We start from the raw sequence: 20,708 nt of genomic DNA on the forward strand, positions 1-20,708 counted from the left end.
TGTTCTTGTAAAGGTATAGTGAAGAAGCAATCCTTTAAATCAATAACTATAATAGGCCATTCTTTGGGTATCAAAGAAGGCAAGGGCATTCCAGGCTGTAGAGAGCCCATTGGCTGGATAACTTTATTGATGGCTCTCAGGTCTGTAAGCATTCTCCATTTACCAGATTTCTTTTTGATCACAAATACAGGAGAATTCCAAGGGCTGGTTGATTCCTCAATATGTCCAGCATTTAGCTGTTCCTGAACCAGGCTTTCTAAAGCTTCTAACTTCTCAGAGGTCATAGGCCATTGTCCTACCCAGACAGGTTCCTCTGTTAGCCATTTTAAAGGTAGGGCTTTTGGTTCCTCTGTTTGTTCAGCATTTGTATTTTGTTTTTGTACTGCCTGGATATTTGGTCTCTGTCTTGTATAGTACTTAACAGTATTCTTTCCACAATCATGAGGTCGTCTATGGTTCCCATCTAATACAGGAGGAATGTTAATCTGTGTATTCCATTGCTGTAATAGATCACGACCCCATAAATTTATCACTACATCAGCCACATATGGTCTCAACCTCCCTCTCTGTCCTTCTGGTCCTATACAGTCAATCCATCTCGTGCTTTGTTTTACCTGAGCCAGGGTTCCAATCCCTAAGAATTGAACATTTACCTCATGCAGGGGCCATCTTTGAGGCCAAGATTTATTAGATATGATAGTTACATCAGCTCCAGTGTCCACCAGACCCTCAAACAGTCTATTATTCATCTTAACTATCAATCTAGGCCTATGACTATTTATAGCAGTTTGCCAAAATATACGTTTTTCATTTCCTTCTGTCATGTTTGATTCAACTTCCGTCACTAGTTCGTCATCCAGAGCAGTATGAGTTTTTATAATAGGCACAGAATTTTCTAATTGTCCTGTGGGAGATTGTCTTCCACTGTGACTGGGAATGTTCGAACCACCTGTGATGTGGGGGCCTTCGAGAGGCCCCCAAGGAGTTTCCCGATGGTAAAGGGTTTCCTTGCTTGTCTCTGGTCGATCTACACTCATTTGTCCAGTGTCTGCCTTTGCCACACCTTCTACATAACCCAGAAGGCTGAGGCCTTCTGTTTGATTCATTCCTGGGGGTGTTACTTCTAGGGAAGCTTTGCCTACAATTTCTTTTTAGATGTCCTATCTTACCACAGTTATAACATCTGACATTATGATATCTTTTCAAACCTTTGGGGATGGCTTCTCCTACCCAAGCTTCTAAGTCACCATAGTAAGGAACTCTGTTATCTTGATATCTTCTCTGACCTTTAGATATGGCTTCTCCTATCCATGCTTCAGTCTTATTGTCATTATACTCAATGTTGCCTGTATATAGGACCCATTCATCCAAGGGTGCTGATCGCATTTTTAAAGGCCAAAGCACCTGTTTGCATTGAGGATTCGCATTCGTATAAGCTAAAGATTCTATGAGTATTCGCCTAGCATCTATGTCTGCTATCTCTAATTGTACTGCCCTAGATAATCTTTCTAAAAAGATACTAAAACGTTCTCTAGGTCCTTGCTTTATCTTGGTATAAGGTTCTATCCTCTCTCCTAATTCATGAACCTTATCCCAAGCATTCAAAGCTGCTGTACTGCATAGAGACAAGATGTGTTCATCATAGGCAGCTTGGGTTTCTGGGTCAGCATAGAGACCCTCACCAAGAATTTTATCTTGGGGAGCTTTATACCCTTTCTTTAAGCCCTGAAGTTCAAGAGCTTTTGCTTCCTCTCTCCATAAAGCCCTCCATTCTATTTGAGAGGCGCTTTCAAGGACAGCTGATATTAATTGATCCCAATCCTTAGGGGTTACCTTGTTATTCCATGCCCATGATTCTACTAATTGCTTCACATAAGGTGAATGCATGCCATAAGAGACTACTGCTTCCTTTATACCTTTTAAATCTTTCATACGTATTGGTTCCCACTGATATGCAACGACACCTTTTGGATGTTTCTTCGTTGCTGGCTTTTCATGAATAGATACAGGGAAAGCTCCCCTGACCCTAAATGGTGTGGAAAATTTTAAATCTTTTTCATGCCCTATTACCTGTAGTTCTTCTTCTGATGTATCAGACTGAAGGTCTTCTAAAGCCTGAAATCTATTCACCATTGTTTCTTTGAGTGTCTGAACTTCTTGAATCAAATAACTTTCTAGAGACTTCATTGTATCAGTCAGTTTCTTACTTTCTCCAACTACAAATGATTCCATGTTTTTAATCTTATCATCCTTAGATATTATCTGAATGGCGTGTAAACTGCCTTCCAGAAACAATGTTCTATCTGCTAGCTTGTCATTATCCTCAGACATGGAAGAGATTCTGTCATCTAGTCTTTCTATCTGATGTTCCAGTTTTTTAAACTTATTAGTAGCTTCCTCCGACCAGGAGTGGGCTGTTTCTGCTAGTTTGTTAATGCATTGCATTGTTTCTGTTCTGGTTATTGAAGTATCTGACATTAAACAAATTATACCTTTCAGCTCGCCAACGCCATCTTCAATATTCTGAATCTTTCTTTCTATATTTTCTATGCTTTGAATTCTATCATTTTCAATGTTTCGAATCTTTGTCTCTATGCTTTGAATTCCATCATTTTCAATGTTTTGAATCCTTGTCTCTATGCTTTGAATTCTATCATTTTCAATGTTTCGAATCTTTGTTACTAAGTCTCCCATGGTTTGTACAAGTTCCTTATTGTTTGCTGTAATCTCAAACCATTTCTTTAAGAATATCATGTTAATGATGAAACCCATTGCTATTACAAAATAAAAGTATATATTGGTCCAGTCATAAGTTTCTTCTGCTAAAATCCCTTCTACATATGAAGTAAAATAATTCCTAAAGTTCTGCATAGTAAAATTATCTGCCATAGTTATAGAACAATTTATCTCAGATTTTATATCAGCTTAAATTGCAAAGGATGTTACAATTACCTTAGGTGTAATTCTGCTGTCCTGGAACTTTGATGCTTTTAGTTGTATATCTCCGCTTGTGGTAGCTACGCCTGGAGGTGTGTCATCAAATAGCGCCTAGCCGCCCAGGCTCGTCTGATCCCGGTTCCTGTAAAAAGTTCTTAACAAACTATGGCAAGCAGAATTTTGTTAAAAGGGGACTTTTGGAGTTACTTGTAACACAAGACGAAACGCGTGCAAGCCGGGCGGGTGCCGCCGGGCGGGTGCCGCCGGGTGGGTGCCGCCGGGCGGGTGCCGCCGAGAGGCTCTGCGCGAATGCAAAGTCCCGTGCGGAAATGGGCAAAAAATGTTAAGCGGTAAGTGCCTTCTCAGGTCTGCTTTAGCGGCAAAGATCTCCTTTGCAGTAAGGAAGAGGCAAATGTCCCAAAGCTGTGGTGAGTCCACCTGGTTAAACCCTGCCCGTTGGGGAAGGTGGGGGGAGGGGGGCGGCTTCTGCCGCCTGGGGGCAAAACCCAGGTAAATTCCGCTTCTGACACCAGATATTGCGGTAAATAAGGGTCAGGATAAACAAATAGGCCGAATAGATGTTTATTCAGGGAGAAATAACTTACAACCTAGACAGATGAACACCAGGAAATTCAACCCGATCCTCTCCTGTCCGAGTCACGCCAGAAAGAGAGCGCCTTCCTGGCCCCCTCCGACCTCCTTCCTCAGGTCACCTCCGCCCATCGCTCCACCCCCCAATGGGCGTGGTCAGTGCTACAGAAGGACTACCTCCTATGAATTGAACTGAAGGCTTGATAACTTTTTCTAGAGTTGTTGAATTTTGGAGGTAGTAAAGCCTGAGCAGTAATGTTGAAATAAAACCAAAAAATACGGAAAGAATTTCCAGTGCAGTGGTAGATTGATCACTTGGCCTAGTATGCAAGGAATCCTGAGTTCCATCTCCGACACTGCAGGGGTTAAAAAAAACCCAACAACCAACAAAAAGAAACAGAACCAAGAAGAACCAGGGAGAGGGAACAGTGGATAAAAAAGTGCTTACGGTGCAGGAGTGAGGATCTGCATTCATACCTTCAGTACCCATGCACAAAAACCAAGCATAGCTGCATGTGCCTGTGGTGTGCTGAGTGAGTAGTGGAGACAAATGAGCTTCCAATTCCATAAGAGGCCTTGTCTGAAGGGAGTAAGTTAGAGAGAGCAATACAGGAGGACACTTGATGTCTTCTGGCCTCTGCACACACACACACAGGTGTGTGCCTACACACTCATGTGGGTAACACACACATTTGCACACATAGGCACATACATATGCTTACATATAAAAAGACACATGTTTGCACATGCACAGTGCATACATACACACACACATATAAGCAGGCACACACGCACATACACAGAAATAATTCCAGTTTTTTTTTTTTTTTTAATTTTTTTCTTTTTGAAAACCTTCATCCAAGAATGCCATATTTCCCAAGGAAAAGGCAAAGTGAATAGAATTTTCCCTTTAATTACTAGTTGTGCAAATAAATAAAATATTATTAGGCCAGGCAGTGGTGGTGCACACCTTTAGTCCCAGTTCTTGGGAAACAGGGGAAGGCAGATCTCTTGAGTTTGAGGCCAGCCAGGGCTACACAAAGAAACCCTGTCTCAAAAATAAAAAAATTAAAAAAAAAAAAAAAACAAAACACCATGCATGCATACTATATTTTAGTAGCTACAAAACAGTTTTATTACCTGTTTTAAAATTATTAAACAAGGACCATATGTGGTCAGTGTTTTACAAAATGTACATCAACTTCTGTTTTGTTTTTTAAAAGGATTTATTTATGTATATGGATGTTTGCCTTCAGGTATGTATGTGCTCCATTTGTATGCCTGGTACCTTCAGAGGCCAGAAGAGGGTGTCATCTCCTGGAACTGGAGTTAAAGGTGGTTTTGAGTGAGCTGCCCAATGTGGGTGCTGAGACCTGAACTTGGGTCCTTTGGAAGAGCAACAAGCTTTCTTAACCACCAAGCTATCTTCACAAACCCCAAGTTTCCCCTCATTCCCCTCCCCCTTAATTTTGGATTGAACCTAGGACTTAATGCATGCTGGTTAAGTGCTCTACCATTGAGCTATTTATATTATTTATCTTACTTGTGCTTGTGCATACTGTGTACATGTTTTGGTTTTCTTCTACTACCTGGGACCCTGGGATCAAGCTGAAATTGTGAGACTTGTTGGCATGTTTCTTTTTCCACTAGGCTATCTTGCTGTCTTAAAATCTGCTTTTTAAATTAAAAACAGTTACCATTCTGTCTTACTGGTTATTATCTGTGGTTATAGCCTCCTGTCAAGCTTTTCTACAGACTGCATCATCTCCTAGGTTATGCACACATACTTCTGAGAGCAAAAAGCTTTTTGTTTGTTGGCTTCTTGAGACAGGGTTTCATTGTGTTGCGTAGCTCTGATTGTCCTGGATCTCACTGTGTGTAGACCAGGCTGGTTTTGAAATCACAGAGATCCGCTTGGCTCTGCCTCCCAAGTGCTGGGATTAATGGCCTGGACCACTACCTTCCTGCTGGCTTCTAACATTTTTCTCTATAAAAAAAATTAATTCAAAGCCTCTTAGTGTAGACTCCATGACATAGAAGACGATTTACCATGTAGCTTGCAAATTTGCTCTCCTCCCTGGTTAATAAATTACTCTGGAAGAAGTAATTGTGATGACTTGTAGGTTCCCTCATGAATATTTATAACTTTTTAAAAAATGGGTCTTACAGTCTTTAAAATGGCTTACCTGATAAGCTTTCATATGGAAAATTTGGTCCTAATTAATTCTAATATATTCTAGCTCAGCAGTTTGAGTAGACTCCCACAGTCTGAGATTGCTTTAGCAGTCAAATTGAGAACTTTATCTAGTGATGAACTTTGGGGCCTCTGGTCCACTTTTTAAGGGATTTCATTATTTTGTACTCCCAGTAAGTAGCCAGTTAAGATGGCTTCAGGGCAGAGAGATTGGACTGGATAGGTAAGAGGCTGAGGGTCAGATTGTAGTTCATCCAGCAGAGACCATAGGGGAAGAACTTAGTGTGACAGGCTCTGTAAACGCTCCTGGGTGAACCTCCTTCTTGGGTGTTAAGAAAGGCAGAGAGAACAACCAGGCACCTGTAAACACAGCAGCCAGGCTGAAGGGCAGAAGCTACATAGCACCTCAGCAGTGCCAGCTCACGAGACTGACTTCTCTGTCCATTCCAGTAAATGCCCCAGATACTGTGGCCCCTGGGACATTGGCTGAGTGGTTCTTGTTTGCAAATCTGTCACTTTTATCTCCATTTCATTCCTGAGTTTAGGCAGGATAGGTGGCCTCCTATCAGAGTGACCAGGGATGAGAAACCTTCAAAGGTTATGTAACTTAAAGACTATTTTTAGATGGTTGTATCCCTCCACATCCACCCATGTTTAAAAATTGAGATCACGGGGCCTGGGGATATATGGTTAAGTTGGCAGAGTGCTTGAAAAGCATGCCTCGAGCCTTGAGTTTGATCCCTACCTAATGTGGAATAAACCTGGTTTGATGGTTCGTGATTATAATCCTTAAAACTTGGGAGTTAGAGGCAGAGGGATCAAGACTTCATGATCATTCTTGGTTACATAGGCGAGTTGGAGGCCGGCCTAGGCTCCATGACACTCTTAATGTTTAAAAAACAAATGAGATCTTTCTTTTTAAAAAGATCAGAGTGTTCTGGACATGGTGGCACATGCCTTTAATTGAAGCCCTAGGAGGCAGAAACAGGTAGATCTGTTTTAATTAAGGGTCAGGTCAGCCTGTTCTACAGAGCAAGTTCCAGGTGAGATCCTGCCTCAAAAGCCAAAATGACTAAAAAAAAAAAAAAATATATATATATATATATATATACACACACACACACACACACACACACACACACACACACACACACACGTATGAAGAGCTATGGGGGGGGAGATCAGGTTTCTTTTTTAAACTGTATCAGTGAGCAGGGCTTATAACCAAGGCCGGTTCACTTATTTTTATTAACTGCTATTGGTAGAGAGGCATGCATATTTTGATTTATCTGCTATTTATTCTGCCTGACCTAAAACTCACCTTGTAGGCCAGGCTGGCCTTGAACTTAGAGTTCCTCCTGCCTCTTTCTCCCAAGTGCTGGGACTAAAGGTGTGAATCACTATAGCTGGCTAGTAGAGAGCGTTTGATATTCTGGACTTACAGTTCCTATACCTAAACTAAGGACCTTTATGTCAGCTGTAGTATGTATATAAGTAAAGGTAATTTACAAGCTAAAGCTATTGAAATGTAAGGGTGGCTAATGGTTTTGTTTTTTGGTTTGTTTTGTTTCGTTTTGAAACAGGACAGAGCTCAGGTTGATTTCATATTCTCAGTCCTCTGGCTTCAGCTCCCTTGTGCTGAGATTAACAGGCCAGAGCCACCATCCCCAGAAACCACCTGATTTGTCTTAGAAAGTGAGTTAGTGGCTGGTCTCAATTGCCAAAGTACTTGAGTATCTATCTCTGTTTGATTCCCAGAAACTATATAAAGATGCTGGGCATGGTGTTAGGCATGGAGACAAGATTACTACTCTAGCCTAATGGGTGAGCTTCAGGACAGTGAGAGACCCTATCTCACAGGAGGTGGACAGCCTGCCTGAGGGTGAGACCTGAGATCGTCTGCCAGCTTCCATTAGTATTTATATAGGTCGGTGAGTTATGTATCCTGCATACCTTTTAGTAGCCGGATATGAACTTGTATTGATTTTGTGCACATACTGTGGCAATTTGGAGTTTTGTTTTTTTTTTTTTAAATTAAAAAAAAAAATTTTTTTTTTTAAAAACTCATTCAAATTCTTGGCACAGGAAGGACTGTCATCTGGCTGACATGTGAAAATAGTTACAGGAGCCCTTAAAGGCTGCAAACATTGTGACATTTTCTGCATAAAGAATATATACAAACAGTTTATTGGTTTCTCCTGTAGCCGTGTTTCTTGTTTGGATCCGATGCCTTTTGTTGGTCTTAAGTCTGACTGGTCTTAAGTAAGACTGGTGTGACATTTGGTCTTGACACATTATCAGAGCATCTCTAGAAGTGTAGATGAAGCTTCAAAGTGTGTATAAGAACAGAAACAAGAAACACATGTTTAGTTGGGTTTTTGTTGCCAGATGCTGGGCTTGTCAGAATTAAAACCATATGTGATAGAGTAGAGATGCCTTATTTAGGTCACTGAGTCCTTCTGTCACTTAGGGGTTTCCTTCCAGTATTCCAGTGTCACAGATCCTCACAGGACCCAGAGCTTGTGATCAAAGATGTAGTGAGGTTGTCTAGAAGGAACCCCATGTTTTGTTATTTTTTTGTTTGTATCAGACAGTCTCACCATGCCTCTTTAGGCTGGCCTTGTGCTCCTGTCCTTAAGCCTCCTGCCTCAACTTCTAAGTAGCTGGGACGTGTGTGTGTGTGTGTGTGTGTGTGTGTGTGTGTGTGTGTGTCCGTGTCCGTCCGTCCGTCCGTCCGTCTGTCTGTCGGGAGTCAGTTCTCTCCACCACCCGCATACTGGGGATCAAAATCAGGTTGCCAGGTTTTGTGGCAGGCAAGCACTTTTACCTTCAGTACTGTTTTTAGGACTGTTGCTGCATAAAAATTACTGATCCTGTCATATCTCTGCAATTGCCATATAATTTTTTTAAAATCTAGTTTTATAAGCTGAGTTATTTCTTTACTACTGGGTGTGCTACTGTATAGCCTACTGCAGCCCAGGTCACCTTCAGAGTTGGTGACTTAAAACAATAGGCAGTGGTCTGGGTTTTATTTGTTTTGATAAAGGGTGCCATGTAACCCAGGTTTGCCTTGAATTTCCCATGCCCTGTTTCAATGTCATGGCTGGAGACAAAAGCTAGGACTTCATATATGCTAGGCAAACACCCTTTCAACTGGGCTACATTCCCAGCAAGTATTCGAGAGTTTGCTTAGGTTAGGAGTTGGGAGTGGCTTCTCTTGGGTGGGTCTGGTTGGTTCTCAAGCTCCTGGTCTTTAGTTGTCTCCAGGATCTTATCCAGAGACGGCTTACTCACAGCCCTGGCAAGTCACTGTTGAACTTTGGCAGGAGACATTGTTCACCATGTGATCTGGTAAGGATGCTCCCAAAACAGTTTGCTTTACCCAGTGTTAGGATCTAAAGGAAAGCAAGGCACAGCCACATTCTGTGACCTCACCTCAGAAGTGTCTCTGCTAATTATTTTCCCCCCTACATTTTATTCCCTATGCTTTAAACATTTATTTATTTATTTGTATGAGTGGTTTTTGTTTTGTTTTCTGCATGTGTCTGTATCACTGTGTGTGCTGTGCTCTTAGAGGTCAGAAGACAGTGTCTGATCTTTGGAACTGGAGTTACAGACCATTGTGAGCATCGGAGTGGATGCTGGGAGTAAACCTAGGCTCTCTGAAAGAACAGCTGGTTCTCCTAACCACAGCCCCCTCTCCAGCCCCACATTCTTGTCATTTTTGTAGCATTTATTTGTGATAATGTAAGAGAGGACAGGTTAAAGGTGGAAATACAAGGAGCTAAGGCTCTTTGGGACTGTCTTGGAAGCTGGCTGTCACAGCATCTAATTCATCTCTTGGCAATCATCTGTTTCTTGGCTTCAAAATAGCATCATGACATTCGAGTGGGCATTCTGTATACATAGCTTCTGATATAAATATCCTGAAAGAATTTGCCAAGGCATTCCTTGTGTCCAAATAACCAGCAGGGTTGATTTTTGATAGTTTTTTGCTAATCTGAGCATTTGTGTTAATATAGAAATCACTTAGTAGGGTGCCTCCTAAGAGCCACATTGAGGACAGCTTTACGTGGGAAGGTCTTCGATCAGAAAGACGAGTAGGTATGAAAGCAAGTACTGCAGATGTTATAAAGAGCTGTTTTTATTTTATATGTGTAAGTGCCCACCTGTGTCTAATTATATATACCACATGCATACAGTGTTTGTGGCAGCCGTAAGAGGGTGTCATATACTTGGATCTAGAGTTATATATGGTTGTGAGCCACCAACTGGGAACTGAACTCAGGTCTTCTGCAAGATCAGCAAATGCTCTTAACCTCTGAGCTATCTCTCCAGCCTGCTAGCAAATATTTAATAGCTAAATACAGAGGTTTAGGTTTCTGTCAGCTTACCTGATTAAGTCATTTCTTATCTATTGTTGTATAGTCATTTCCTAAACAGATTTTAAAACTAGTTTTTTAAAAGTTCATCGCTGAGAATCTGTATTTTTCTCTCACTCACCCCCATAGGAGAAAATGATGCATTGTTCTTCTGTTCTTTGAATTGAACTTGTGTTCCAAGACCAACCCACAGTTACTTAGTGAATTAAAAGGCTATTTTTATTTTGAAGTTTAGAGGGAAATACCATTTTGGTATTTAAAGGAAACCATAAAGCTACAGTCTGGTGGAATAAAAATTACCTTAAATTGATGTATAAGGAAAAACTTGTTTTCTGTAAAGAAGGAGGTCTTGGAAAACTAGAGAAATTCTGAAAGGGCTCTCTGGATTTCCAGTTAGCTTGTTTGGATTGCCTGTATATACACATGCACACACAGATCTACAGAAAATCCAGCTCTTTCACCCCAGAGACTTCCAGGAACTTTTGGTTTTATGTATTTAGTAGGTGGTTCATTAAGGAATACAATGTCTTAGTTTTTTCTTTTGGTTTTTCAAGACAAGGTTTCTCTGATAACAGCCCTAACTGTCTTGGATCTAGCTCTGTCTACCATATTGGCCTCAAACTCACAGAGGCCTTCCTCTGACTCCTGAGTGGGAGGATTAATGGCGTGTGCCACCACTGCCTGGTTTTTTCTTTTTTTCTTAACAGTTCTGTTTATTATAATTCTTGAAACCTTTAGGAGATCTCTTGTCTGAAGTGTCTTGTGTATTCAGGAGTTTATAGCATGATTGATGTCTGATTTGATCACTAATAAAAGTTGCAGTGAGCCAGGAGCCTTTAATTCCAGCAGTCAGGAGGTGGAGGGCGGAAGGATCTCCTAATTTGAGGCCAGCCTGGTCTGCACAGAGAGTTCCAGGCCAGTCACAGGGCTACATGGGGAACTTCTGTCTGTCTGTCTCTATCTAATCTAATCTAATCTAATCTAATCTAATCTATGAATGGACGAACAAACAGTTGCAATGAAATTGTAGCTATGATTGTCACCCTCTTGTTACTTGAAAGGGGATAAGTGTCCCATCCATTGCCTTTTCCTGGGTTAGTCAGAGTCTCTGGTATGACTCAGAAGATGAGGTGGCGCCACCAGTTTTCCATGCTTTGGGCTCTTAACACAAAGAGAACAAAAGGACCCAGAGCACTGTGGAGTAACTCTCCCCACATTGAACCACACCCCCCCCCCCAAGGATCATTGTCCTAGGTGCTCTGTCACAGTGATGGAAAGTAACACCGTAAATCCATGGCCTCCCACTCCAAAGTCAAAAATCATGTAACTTTGCGAAAGGCCACTGGCAAGTTGTAATTTATAGGATGGAGAAGCTCCAAGGATACAGTGACAAAACCGTGTGAATGCTGAATTCCCGCTCTCAGCAGGCCCAGTATCTACAACAGTGACAAGGCCCGATTCTGAGGGCAGCGACAACCAGCATATAGTGCATCCCTGGGTTTATTTTGTTGAGGCAAATAGGTAAGGAATTTCATGCTGCCGCCCAGCTCTGTGGTGCTGTCAGAGGAATGTGTTTTAGAGTCATCTTTTTCTTGTTTAGTTGGGACTTGCTGTTTTGTCTGTACCAATGAACAGGCGATCCATAGGAAGTAGTGGCATTGTGGCAGGGTTTTTAAATTGAGTTTTGGGGTTTGATTTAAGAGGGATGAGGGTTTTTTGGGGGGAGTTAATTTTATTTTTTTGGGTAGAACGTAGGAAAGATAAGACTTTAGTGGAGTTATCCGATGTTACTCAACTTTGCAGTACTGTGACATACCTGAGCCTACACCTTGTAATGAGGATGAGGAGAGCTTCGTCGTGGATTGTGGCTGTGGGTCAGTTAATGCTAGTGCTCTGGGACCTGAGATAAGGGGGCAGTGCAACAGGGCAAGGAGCATGTGAGTTCCAGGTCAGCCAGGGCCACATAGCTCATGAGATTCTGGCTCAACAAAAAGAAAGAAAGAAAAGAAAAGGTGTTTCCAGTGTATTTACCGAAGGAAAACAGAAACATACCATAGTTCTGAAGACAGAAGCAGCAGATGTAGTTAGTCCAGTAGGAAACTTTCACAGTGGGACAGTACCCTAAGTAAGACGGAAGAGACCGAATTGAGGTTTTTGTGGTGGCTTCTTTCTAACTAACATGCAGTTCAGTCTGCAGCACTGGGATATAGACGCAGATGCAGATGCAGGTATAGATGTAGATGCAGATGTGGGTGCAGGCATAGGTGCAGATATATAATGATATGGGAGAGCTAGAGAGGTGGCTCAGTAGTTGGCATTTTGCATAAGACCTGGGTTCAATTCCCAGCACCTGTGTGGTAGCTCACAATTTTCTATAACTCTACCGTCCTCTTCTGGCTTCCTCAGCACCACATGTACGTGGTGCACAGTTATACTCAAAGGCAAAACACGCATAGCATAAAATAAATAACTTAGAAAGATAATTTGGGACCAGCAGGATGGCTCAGCAGGTAAAGGCTCTTGCTGCTTAAGTCTATGGACCTGAGTTTGATGCTTGGAATTTACATGGTGTAAAGGAGAGAAGCAGCTTCAGAGTTATCCTGTGGCTGCCACATTAGCTCGTTTGGTTACATTGGCAAACATCATACAACAACAACAACAATAAGTAAGATCCACCAGGTCTGCTTTTGGGTTACCATGTCACCCGAGTCCAGTCCCCAGTTTGCGTTTTCACTTGTCACTTCTGAGGATGTTCAGGAAGGAGAATTAAAGCATGTTACCAGACATCTGGATCTGGGACATGTGCATTTAAAGCTCTGCACTTCTTGGCACAGGTTGTTTGAAGTGTCAGTATGCTCAGGGTTCATGTGGCAAGGAGGGCTCTCTCTGGCATGTTGAAACAAACAACAATTAACTCACTTAGCAGGATCCTGGGAGCCTGAGACCTTGGCTCTGCTCATTGGCCAAAGCTTGTGTAAAAATTGCTTCTTGGTGACAGAACAGTGTCATTTAGAAGTAAATTGCCCTTTTCTTTTCTTTCCAAATATAGGTTATATATTTGGGGAGGACTCCAGAAGACGCATATAGAACATTAATCTTTGGAGATACAGCCTATATCCCTTTCAGGTAAATGTGTAGGTGATATGGTAGATCTATTTGATCAGACCCTTACCAGAATGTTTTTGGTGGTAATCCTTTTTGCTTTATTTTCTAAAACGATTATTTGTTTATTTGTATGCTTATGGCATGTCCGGACTACTGTTTCCCCTCTCTCCTCGAGGCTCTTTCAGTCCCTCCCACCACCTCTCATCTCCCCATCCATTCCTCCATTTTTATTCAGAAAACGGCAGGCCTCCCGTGGAAGTCAGTCAGACATGGCATATCAATTTGCAGTAACACTAGGCACTTGTCCTCATATTAAGGCTGGATGACACAACCCAGTAGGAGGAAAGGGTCCCACAGGCTGTCAAAAGAATTAGAGACAGCCCCTGCTCCCACTGTTAGGAGTCCCACAAGAAGACCAAGCTGCAGAGGGCCTAGGCCAGTCCCACGCAGGCTCCCTGGTTGTCAGTTCATTCTCTATTAGCCCCTATGAGCCCTGGTTATTTGATTCTGTGGGTTTTCTTGATCCCTCTGGCTCCTATAATCTTTCCCCCTCTCTTCTGCAGGGTCCCCCGAGCCCCACCTAGCATTCTCTGCATCTGTTTCAGTTGCTTGATGAAGCCTCTCTGATGATAATTGGTCTAGACTCCAATCTATGAGTATAGCAGAGTATCATCATTAGGCATCATTAGATTGACTTTTTTCCCCCCAGTTGTGTTTGGTTCTGTCCTAAGTCTCTGGGCTATCCAGCCTCTGAATCCTGGGGCTCCAGGCAACATTAAGTGTGGGCTTCTTCTCCTGGCATGAATCTCAGGCTGGGCCAGTCATTGGTTAGCCATTCCCACAATTTCTGCTCTTTCTTTACCCCGGCACATATTGTAGGCAGGACAAATTGTAGGTCAAAGTTCTGTGGCTAGCCTGGTGTCCTAATCCTTCCTTCCACTTGGTTATAGACAAGTTCAGGCTGTGTATCCACTATTACTAGGAGTCTTAGTGTCATCACTTGCAGATTGATGGGAGTTTCCATTGCAGTGTTTCTACCTCAGCCTGAAATGCCCTCCCCCCTATTCCAGTCCTCTCTTCCAGTCCTCTCCCCCTCCATCCCGCCCCCACAACCTGATCCCTCCTATTCCCATCCCCTCCACCCCTAGTCCATCTGCAAAAATGTCTTCTATTTCCCCTTCCCAGGGAGATCCAAGCATCTCCCTTTGAGCCCTCCTTCTTACTTAGCTTCTCTGGGTTGGGTCTGTGGATTGTAGCATGATTATTCTTTACTTTATATCTGATGCCCACTTAGGAAGTAAGTACATATCATGTTTTTCTAGGTTCTAGGTAATTTTCTCAGGGTAACTTTTCTTAGTCCCATCCATTTGCCTGCAAGTTTCATGGTGCCATTGTTTTCAACAGCCGAGTAATACTCCCTCTTGGTTGAGAGGCACCAAGTTATTTCCAGTTTCTGGCTCTTACCAATAAAGCTGGTATGAACTTAGTTGAGCAAGTGTCCTTTGTGGTAAGATGGAACATTCTTTGGGTACATGCCCAAGAATGGTATAGCTGGGTCTTAAGATAGATTGATTCCCAGTTTTCTGAGAAACTGCTATATTGATTTCCAAAGTGGCTATACAAGTTTGGACTCCCATCAGCAATGGAGGAATATTCCCCTTGCTCCACATTCTCATCAGCATGAGTTGTCACCTGTATTTTTGATCCTTGACATTTTGACAGGTGTTGGATGGAGTTGTTTGATTGGCATTTCTCTGATGACTTAAGTATATCAAACATTTCTTTAAATGTTTGTCAACCATTTGGTATTCTTCTGTTGAGTTCTCTGTTTAAATCTGCACCCTATTTTTAAATTGGGTCATTCTTTTTTTTTTTTTTTTTTTTTTTTTTGAGGTCCAGTTTCATTATTTCTTCATATGCACTTTAGAAATCAGCTCTCTGTGGGATGTGGGATTGGTGAAGATCTTTTCCCACTGTGTAGGCTGTCGTTCTGTCCTACTGATAGTATCCTTTGCTTTCGAGAAGCTGTTCAGTTTCACGGGGTCCCATTTATTGTTGATCTTAATGCCTGCACTGTTGGTGTTCTGTTCAGGAAGTTGTCTCCAGTGCCAGTGTGTTCAAGGCGATTTCCCACTCTCTCTGGATTTATGTTGAGATCTTTGGATTCATTTGGACTTGATTTTTGTGCAGGGTGATAGATAACAGATCAATTTGTATTCTTACACAAACTACCATCTAGTTAGACTAGCACCATTTGTTTAAAATGCTTGCTGTTTTCCATTGACTAATTTTGGCTTTTATGTCAAAAATCAAGTGTCCATAGGTATGTAGATTTTCATCTGGGTCTTCAATGAGATTCCATTGACCAGCCTGTTTTTAATGCCAATATCATATAGTTTTTATTACTGTTATTATAAATATACAGGTAATGCGGTAGGTCTATTTGATCATACCCTACTAGGAACTTTTTGGTAGTAATTCTTGGGGTGGGGGGAGCCTGTCAGGAAGTGGCATGACATAAAGACCTTGACATTAATACTATTGGAATGTTGTCACTTCTGGCCTCTTTTTGCTGGACTCCAGTGACTCCCCCGCCCCATTCCTGTTATCAGAACCTCAAATGTCTACTGGCTTCACCTTTTGTCTCTGGAAATGATCTGCCCACCTCTGCCTTCTGAATGCTGGAAGTAAAGAAAGGTGTGTTGTTGGTGTGTGTGTGTGAGTGTGTGAGATAGGGTGTCTCTAGAACTCACTATGTAAACCAGACTGCTTCAAACTCAACAAAATTCCTCCGGCCTCTGCTTCCTGAGTGTTGGGATTAAAAATGTGGACCTGGTAGCATGTAATTTCTTATTAAATTCATTGTTCTCTAAGTGAGAAAAGTAGTCTAATGGAGTATACTTGTATTTCCGTTGTCTGTAGTAATACTGGGCTTCTTAGTTTTGTTGTACTTTTTGTGAGTTCCCATCCCCTGAGATAGAGTTTGTATTGTCCCCGATCCTCTTGTGTGCACCTCCCAAACGCTGGGGCTACAGTATGCACCACCATGCCTGTCTTGTAGTTGTTAATCACTTGCTTTGGTTATCAGATAGAGAACTGACCCTTAGCTTTGCTGTTGCTATCTCCTTTACAAACTTAAGCCTCAGTTTGAAGATAGAAACTGTAGTAGTACCTACTGGCAAGAAGTTATGCTCATAAAAACAAACAAATACACCATAGTGCCTGCCCAGTGTTTGCTCAGTGTTCATAGCCCTTTCTCCTTCCCTAAAGTTGATACATACAATTTGGAAAGAAAACACTAATGTTCAAAAAACAAACAAACGTTGCATTTATTTGTGTGCAAAACTTAGGAATTGAACCCAGGCATTGCACAAGCACCACTGAACCTGCACCCCAGCCCACAGCACTAAAAATGAATTGTAAATCTAAGTCTTACATATGTATATATGACTGCCACACTTTGGGATGCAGAACATGGCTTTTACCCCCAAAGATTCCCTCCTGTCCTCTATCAGTTATCAACCTCCTGTGGAGGCTGCTGTTCTGTTACCTTTCCTGCTGTCTCTTAAGCCTATTTGTTTTTTGAACTTCGTTTCTGGAGTCATCTAGTGTGCATCTTGGGGGGTGGCTCAGTAGTTAAAGCATTTGCTGCACAGGCTTGGGGGGCTAGATTTTAGATTCTGCACAACCCACATAAATGCTGGGTGGGGTTGATGGCCTACCTGTAGTGTCTGCCTTGGAAAGGAAAGACGACAGTATGTCCCTAGAGCAAGCTAGGCTAGCAAGGCCAGTCATATTTGTGGCCTCCGGGTTTGCTAAGAGAGCTTGCTTGCCTTAATAAGGTGGAAGGCCAATTGAGGATGGTTCCTGGTGGCTCGGTCAGGGTACCCAGGAAGCAAGTAAGTGTGTTCTGAAAGTGTGAGGTGCGCCTTGAGTAAAGAAGGGCTTGAGCCATTGTAGTCCTCTAAGAAATCAGTATGCCTTTACCTGGTTGGAGAATGGTTGATCACATTAAGACCAGGTGGTAGTAGTGCACAGTTTTAATCCCAGCACTCAGGAGAAGAGTCAGGTGGATCTCTGTGAGTCTGAGGTAAGTCTGGTCTACAGAGTGAGTTTTCCAGGACAGCCAGGGTACACAGAGAAGAAGTTAATGGTAGTAGTTAACAGTTACCTTCCCTGCACTTTGGTCATTCCCTCTTCCCATTGATTGATAGGGCTGGTTGTTGTAATAATGAAACAGCAGCTCGAGAGAGAAAGAATCCATTCAACATTAAGTGGAGGGGATTTTTAATAAGGGAAAGGGACCATAAAAAGGGGAGAGTGGTCTCTGGGGACAGGAGAGGGGGACTAGAAGATGGTGGAAGGTGGGTGGGGCCCTCTTAAAAAGGAATATAGTGTATGTGCACAATTGGTGCTCTTAGTAGCTGCGGCTGAGGGCAGACCCTGTCAGAACCCCAAGGAGGGCAGTATATGAGCCTGAGTACTAACACTAGTGTAGTATCTCAGTGGCAATGTCTGTTGGCTAATTATGCACTTGCTCAGATATGGAGTGATTTTACCAAAGGTTTGGGTGTTTTTGCTCTTGTGAATTTGTTGGAATTTTGACCCTTAAGAATTAGAAAGAGACCGGTCGGTGGTGGCACTCGGGAGGCAGAGGCAGGCAGATCTCAGTAAATTTGAGGCCAGCCTGGTCTACAAAGAGAGTTCTAGGACAGCCAGGACTGAACTGTTAACAAAGAAACCCTGACTAGAAAAAAACAAAAATAACAACAAAAAGAATTAATTAGAAAGCTGGTTGGAGAGAGAGCTCAGTGGTTAAAAGCACTGGCTGTGCTTCCAGAAGACCCAGGTTCAATCCCCCAGCGCCCACATGGCAGTTCACAACAGTCTGTAACTCCAGTTGCAGAGGATCTGACACCAATACACGTAAAATAAAGTGAAACAAATGGAAAACAGTTATCCAGCTAAACTATCCAGTTCTAGTATAACTATAGGAATAAAATGCTTGTGGCCATGTTGTAGAGGCTACTGGAGCGCTGAATACTAGTCAGCTTTGTCTTGGGGTGAGTATGCTGTTGAACATTATTAACAGAGTAACACTTTGGGAATTTCAGAGATGCTGCCTACGGAAGCTGCAGTTTCTATATTACACTTCTGGACTGTTTTCACGCAGTAAAGAAGGTGAGTGAGTGTCTTGGAGAAGATGAGGCATTTTTTTTCTACACAGCTCTGTTAGAATTCCTTCAGAAGAGGTGTGTAAGGTCAGAACCATTCCCTTCCTGGTTAGCATTAAAAGTGACCCGGAACCAATAAACAGCTCATTCTGAAATTCTCATTGCTTCTGTGCATGAAGGGGATGGAAAAGTCACTCACAGACTGGAGACAACCTGGGGCTGTCAGTTGGTGGAGCACTTGTTTGGCATTCGAGAAGCCAAGGCTTCAACCCCAGCATCACAGAAACAAGGCACAAGTTAATTACAACTAGGGCTGTTATACAGAGAAACCTTTGTTTCAGAGCGGGTAGGGGGAGGGTTAAGTAATTTGGTTCTGTGTGTCTGATTTAAAAGGAAAAAAAAAAAAAAAAAAGTTGAATCCCTTTTTCCTCTGAGGTGTGTGTGTGTGTATGTATGTATATATATATAAATAAATAAATAAAAAAAACACAGTAACTGTGGGGCAGGGAATTTTACACAGTGGCAGTAGCAGCCTAGTATATGCAGGTCCTGGGTCCCATCCCCCTGCAGGGTAATTTGGACAGCAATTAATTTGTCACAAAGTTTTATATGAAAATAAATTGGTCACAATTGCTATGTCTGGGCTATGGGTGTGGTATAAGGGCCCCAAATAGGTGAACAAAACTCCTACATCCTTAGAAGATGCTCAACATGAATACAGCACTACTTTCTAAGACATTTCCTGGTGCTTGGTAGAAAATTGGGTAGGAAATTGGCCTTTGTTTATACCTTTGTTCTTAAAAGTTTTCTTTCATATTTCAGGCAATGCAGTATGGCTTCTTTAATTTCAACACATTTAACCTTGATGAATACGAACACTATGAAGTAAGTTCCGAGTTCCTTTTCTCAGTCCCCTTACTCCACACTTTACTCAGGTGTCATTGACCAGTATTATCTGTATTAGTGTACAAAGCAATGCTTTTAATTTATCTGATATTGTTGCTACTGTTATTATTATTTATTATGCTTATGTGTGTATGATGTGTCTTGGTGAGCTCGTGAGGTCAGAGGACACCATAGCAGAGTCCGTTTTTTCCTCTTTGTCTACATAGGTCCTGGTGGGGCTCATACTCTGGTCATCATGCTTGCGTGGCAAGTGCTGGCCCAGATAATGTTTTGATGGCGATGTGCTTGTGAAATGGTTGTCAGGGTCAACCTCATTCACATACGTGTGTGCCATTTCTGCAGTGTTGGTGCTGCAGACATTTAAGGTGCAAGGACATCAGGGTGGTGGTGCACACCTTTAATCCCAGCACGCAGGAGGCAGAGGTATGCAGATCTCTTGTGAGTTCAAGGCCAGCCCTGTCTACATACAGATTGAGTTCCAGCACAGCCAAATCTGTACTGGAAAAACAAAACAAAAGATGCAGGAGTAGCCTGCACATAAGATTCAGAGCTTCTTACTGGAAATATGTGCTGTGACCAGAATTCTATTAAGCAGTATGTCTAGGGAGATGTTTCATTGAGGAATGGAGTTTGAACGTCTAGAAAGAACACACAAAAATACTAGGCAGACATAGTGACCAGCCAGCTCTGGGTTCAGCTGAGAGACCGTCCCTTAGTATGTGAGGTAGAAGGCAATCAAGGAAGACTACCAATGTCAATGGAAGTCTTGGGCTTTCATGTGCTCATACCACACATCTGCATACATGTAGGAACCCAACAGACACACATGCACATGAGGGCCAAAAAAAAAAAAGAGAGAGAGAGAGAAAGAAAAAGAAATTATTTGTCTTTTGATTCAGGATTTCTCTGTAGCTTTGGAACTTGCTCTGAAGACCAGGTTGGCCTTGAACTCACAGAGACCCTCCTGCCTCTGCCTCCCAAGTGCTGGGATTAAAGGCTTGTGCCACAACTGCCCAGCCAATTCATGATTCTTAATGGTAGTTTCTGAGTTTAATAACGGCTCCAGACAGAACGGGTATTCATTGGTACAGTTTTTGCACTGCTTGGTTTAAGTTCTTTTTAGTCTTGGTGACCTTCCTGTAGTGATGGGGATACAGGTTTGAAGCCCTCACTGCGGGCACAGAAAGATGATTAGTTGCTGTGACAAGGGACAGCTAAAGTATACTTGGCTATTGTTATACCCTATTTGTGTTGACTCCACATTGTGTTTCAAGTTATGAAAACTAGGCACAAATAGCCAGGTGTGGTGGCAAACATCTTTAATCCGAGCACTCAGGAGGCAGCAGCAAGCTTGAGGCCAGCCTGGTCTACATAGTGAGTTTCAAGCCAGCCAGGGCTACATAGCAACACTCTTATCTA

The 20,708-nt window shown here is 42.3% G+C and overlaps 1 protein-coding gene across 9 annotated transcripts in view; it reads left to right on the forward strand.

Moving 5' to 3' along the window:
- Cdc14b (cell division cycle 14B) overlaps positions 1-20,708 on the forward strand; it is a 118,973-nt gene that overhangs the window by 73,719 nt on the left and 24,546 nt on the right. For all 9 annotated transcript variants that reach the window (XR_007835111.1, XR_007835110.1, XM_051194125.1 and 6 more), the window contains 3 exons: positions 13,154-13,230; positions 18,324-18,390; positions 19,206-19,268. Coding sequence is in view for 7 of the 9 variants with exons in the window: in XM_051194125.1 (XP_051050082.1) it covers positions 13,154-13,230; positions 18,324-18,390; positions 19,206-19,268 (207 nt within the window). In the remaining 2 variants the exon portion in view is untranslated. The remainder of the gene's footprint in view (positions 1-13,153; positions 13,231-18,323; positions 18,391-19,205; positions 19,269-20,708) is intronic.

The sequence above is a fragment of the Phodopus roborovskii genome, unplaced genomic scaffold, assembly GCF_943737965.1.
Source record: "Phodopus roborovskii unplaced genomic scaffold, PHOROB, whole genome shotgun sequence".
In the NCBI taxonomy this organism is placed as follows: Eukaryota; Metazoa; Chordata; class Mammalia; order Rodentia; family Cricetidae; genus Phodopus; species Phodopus roborovskii.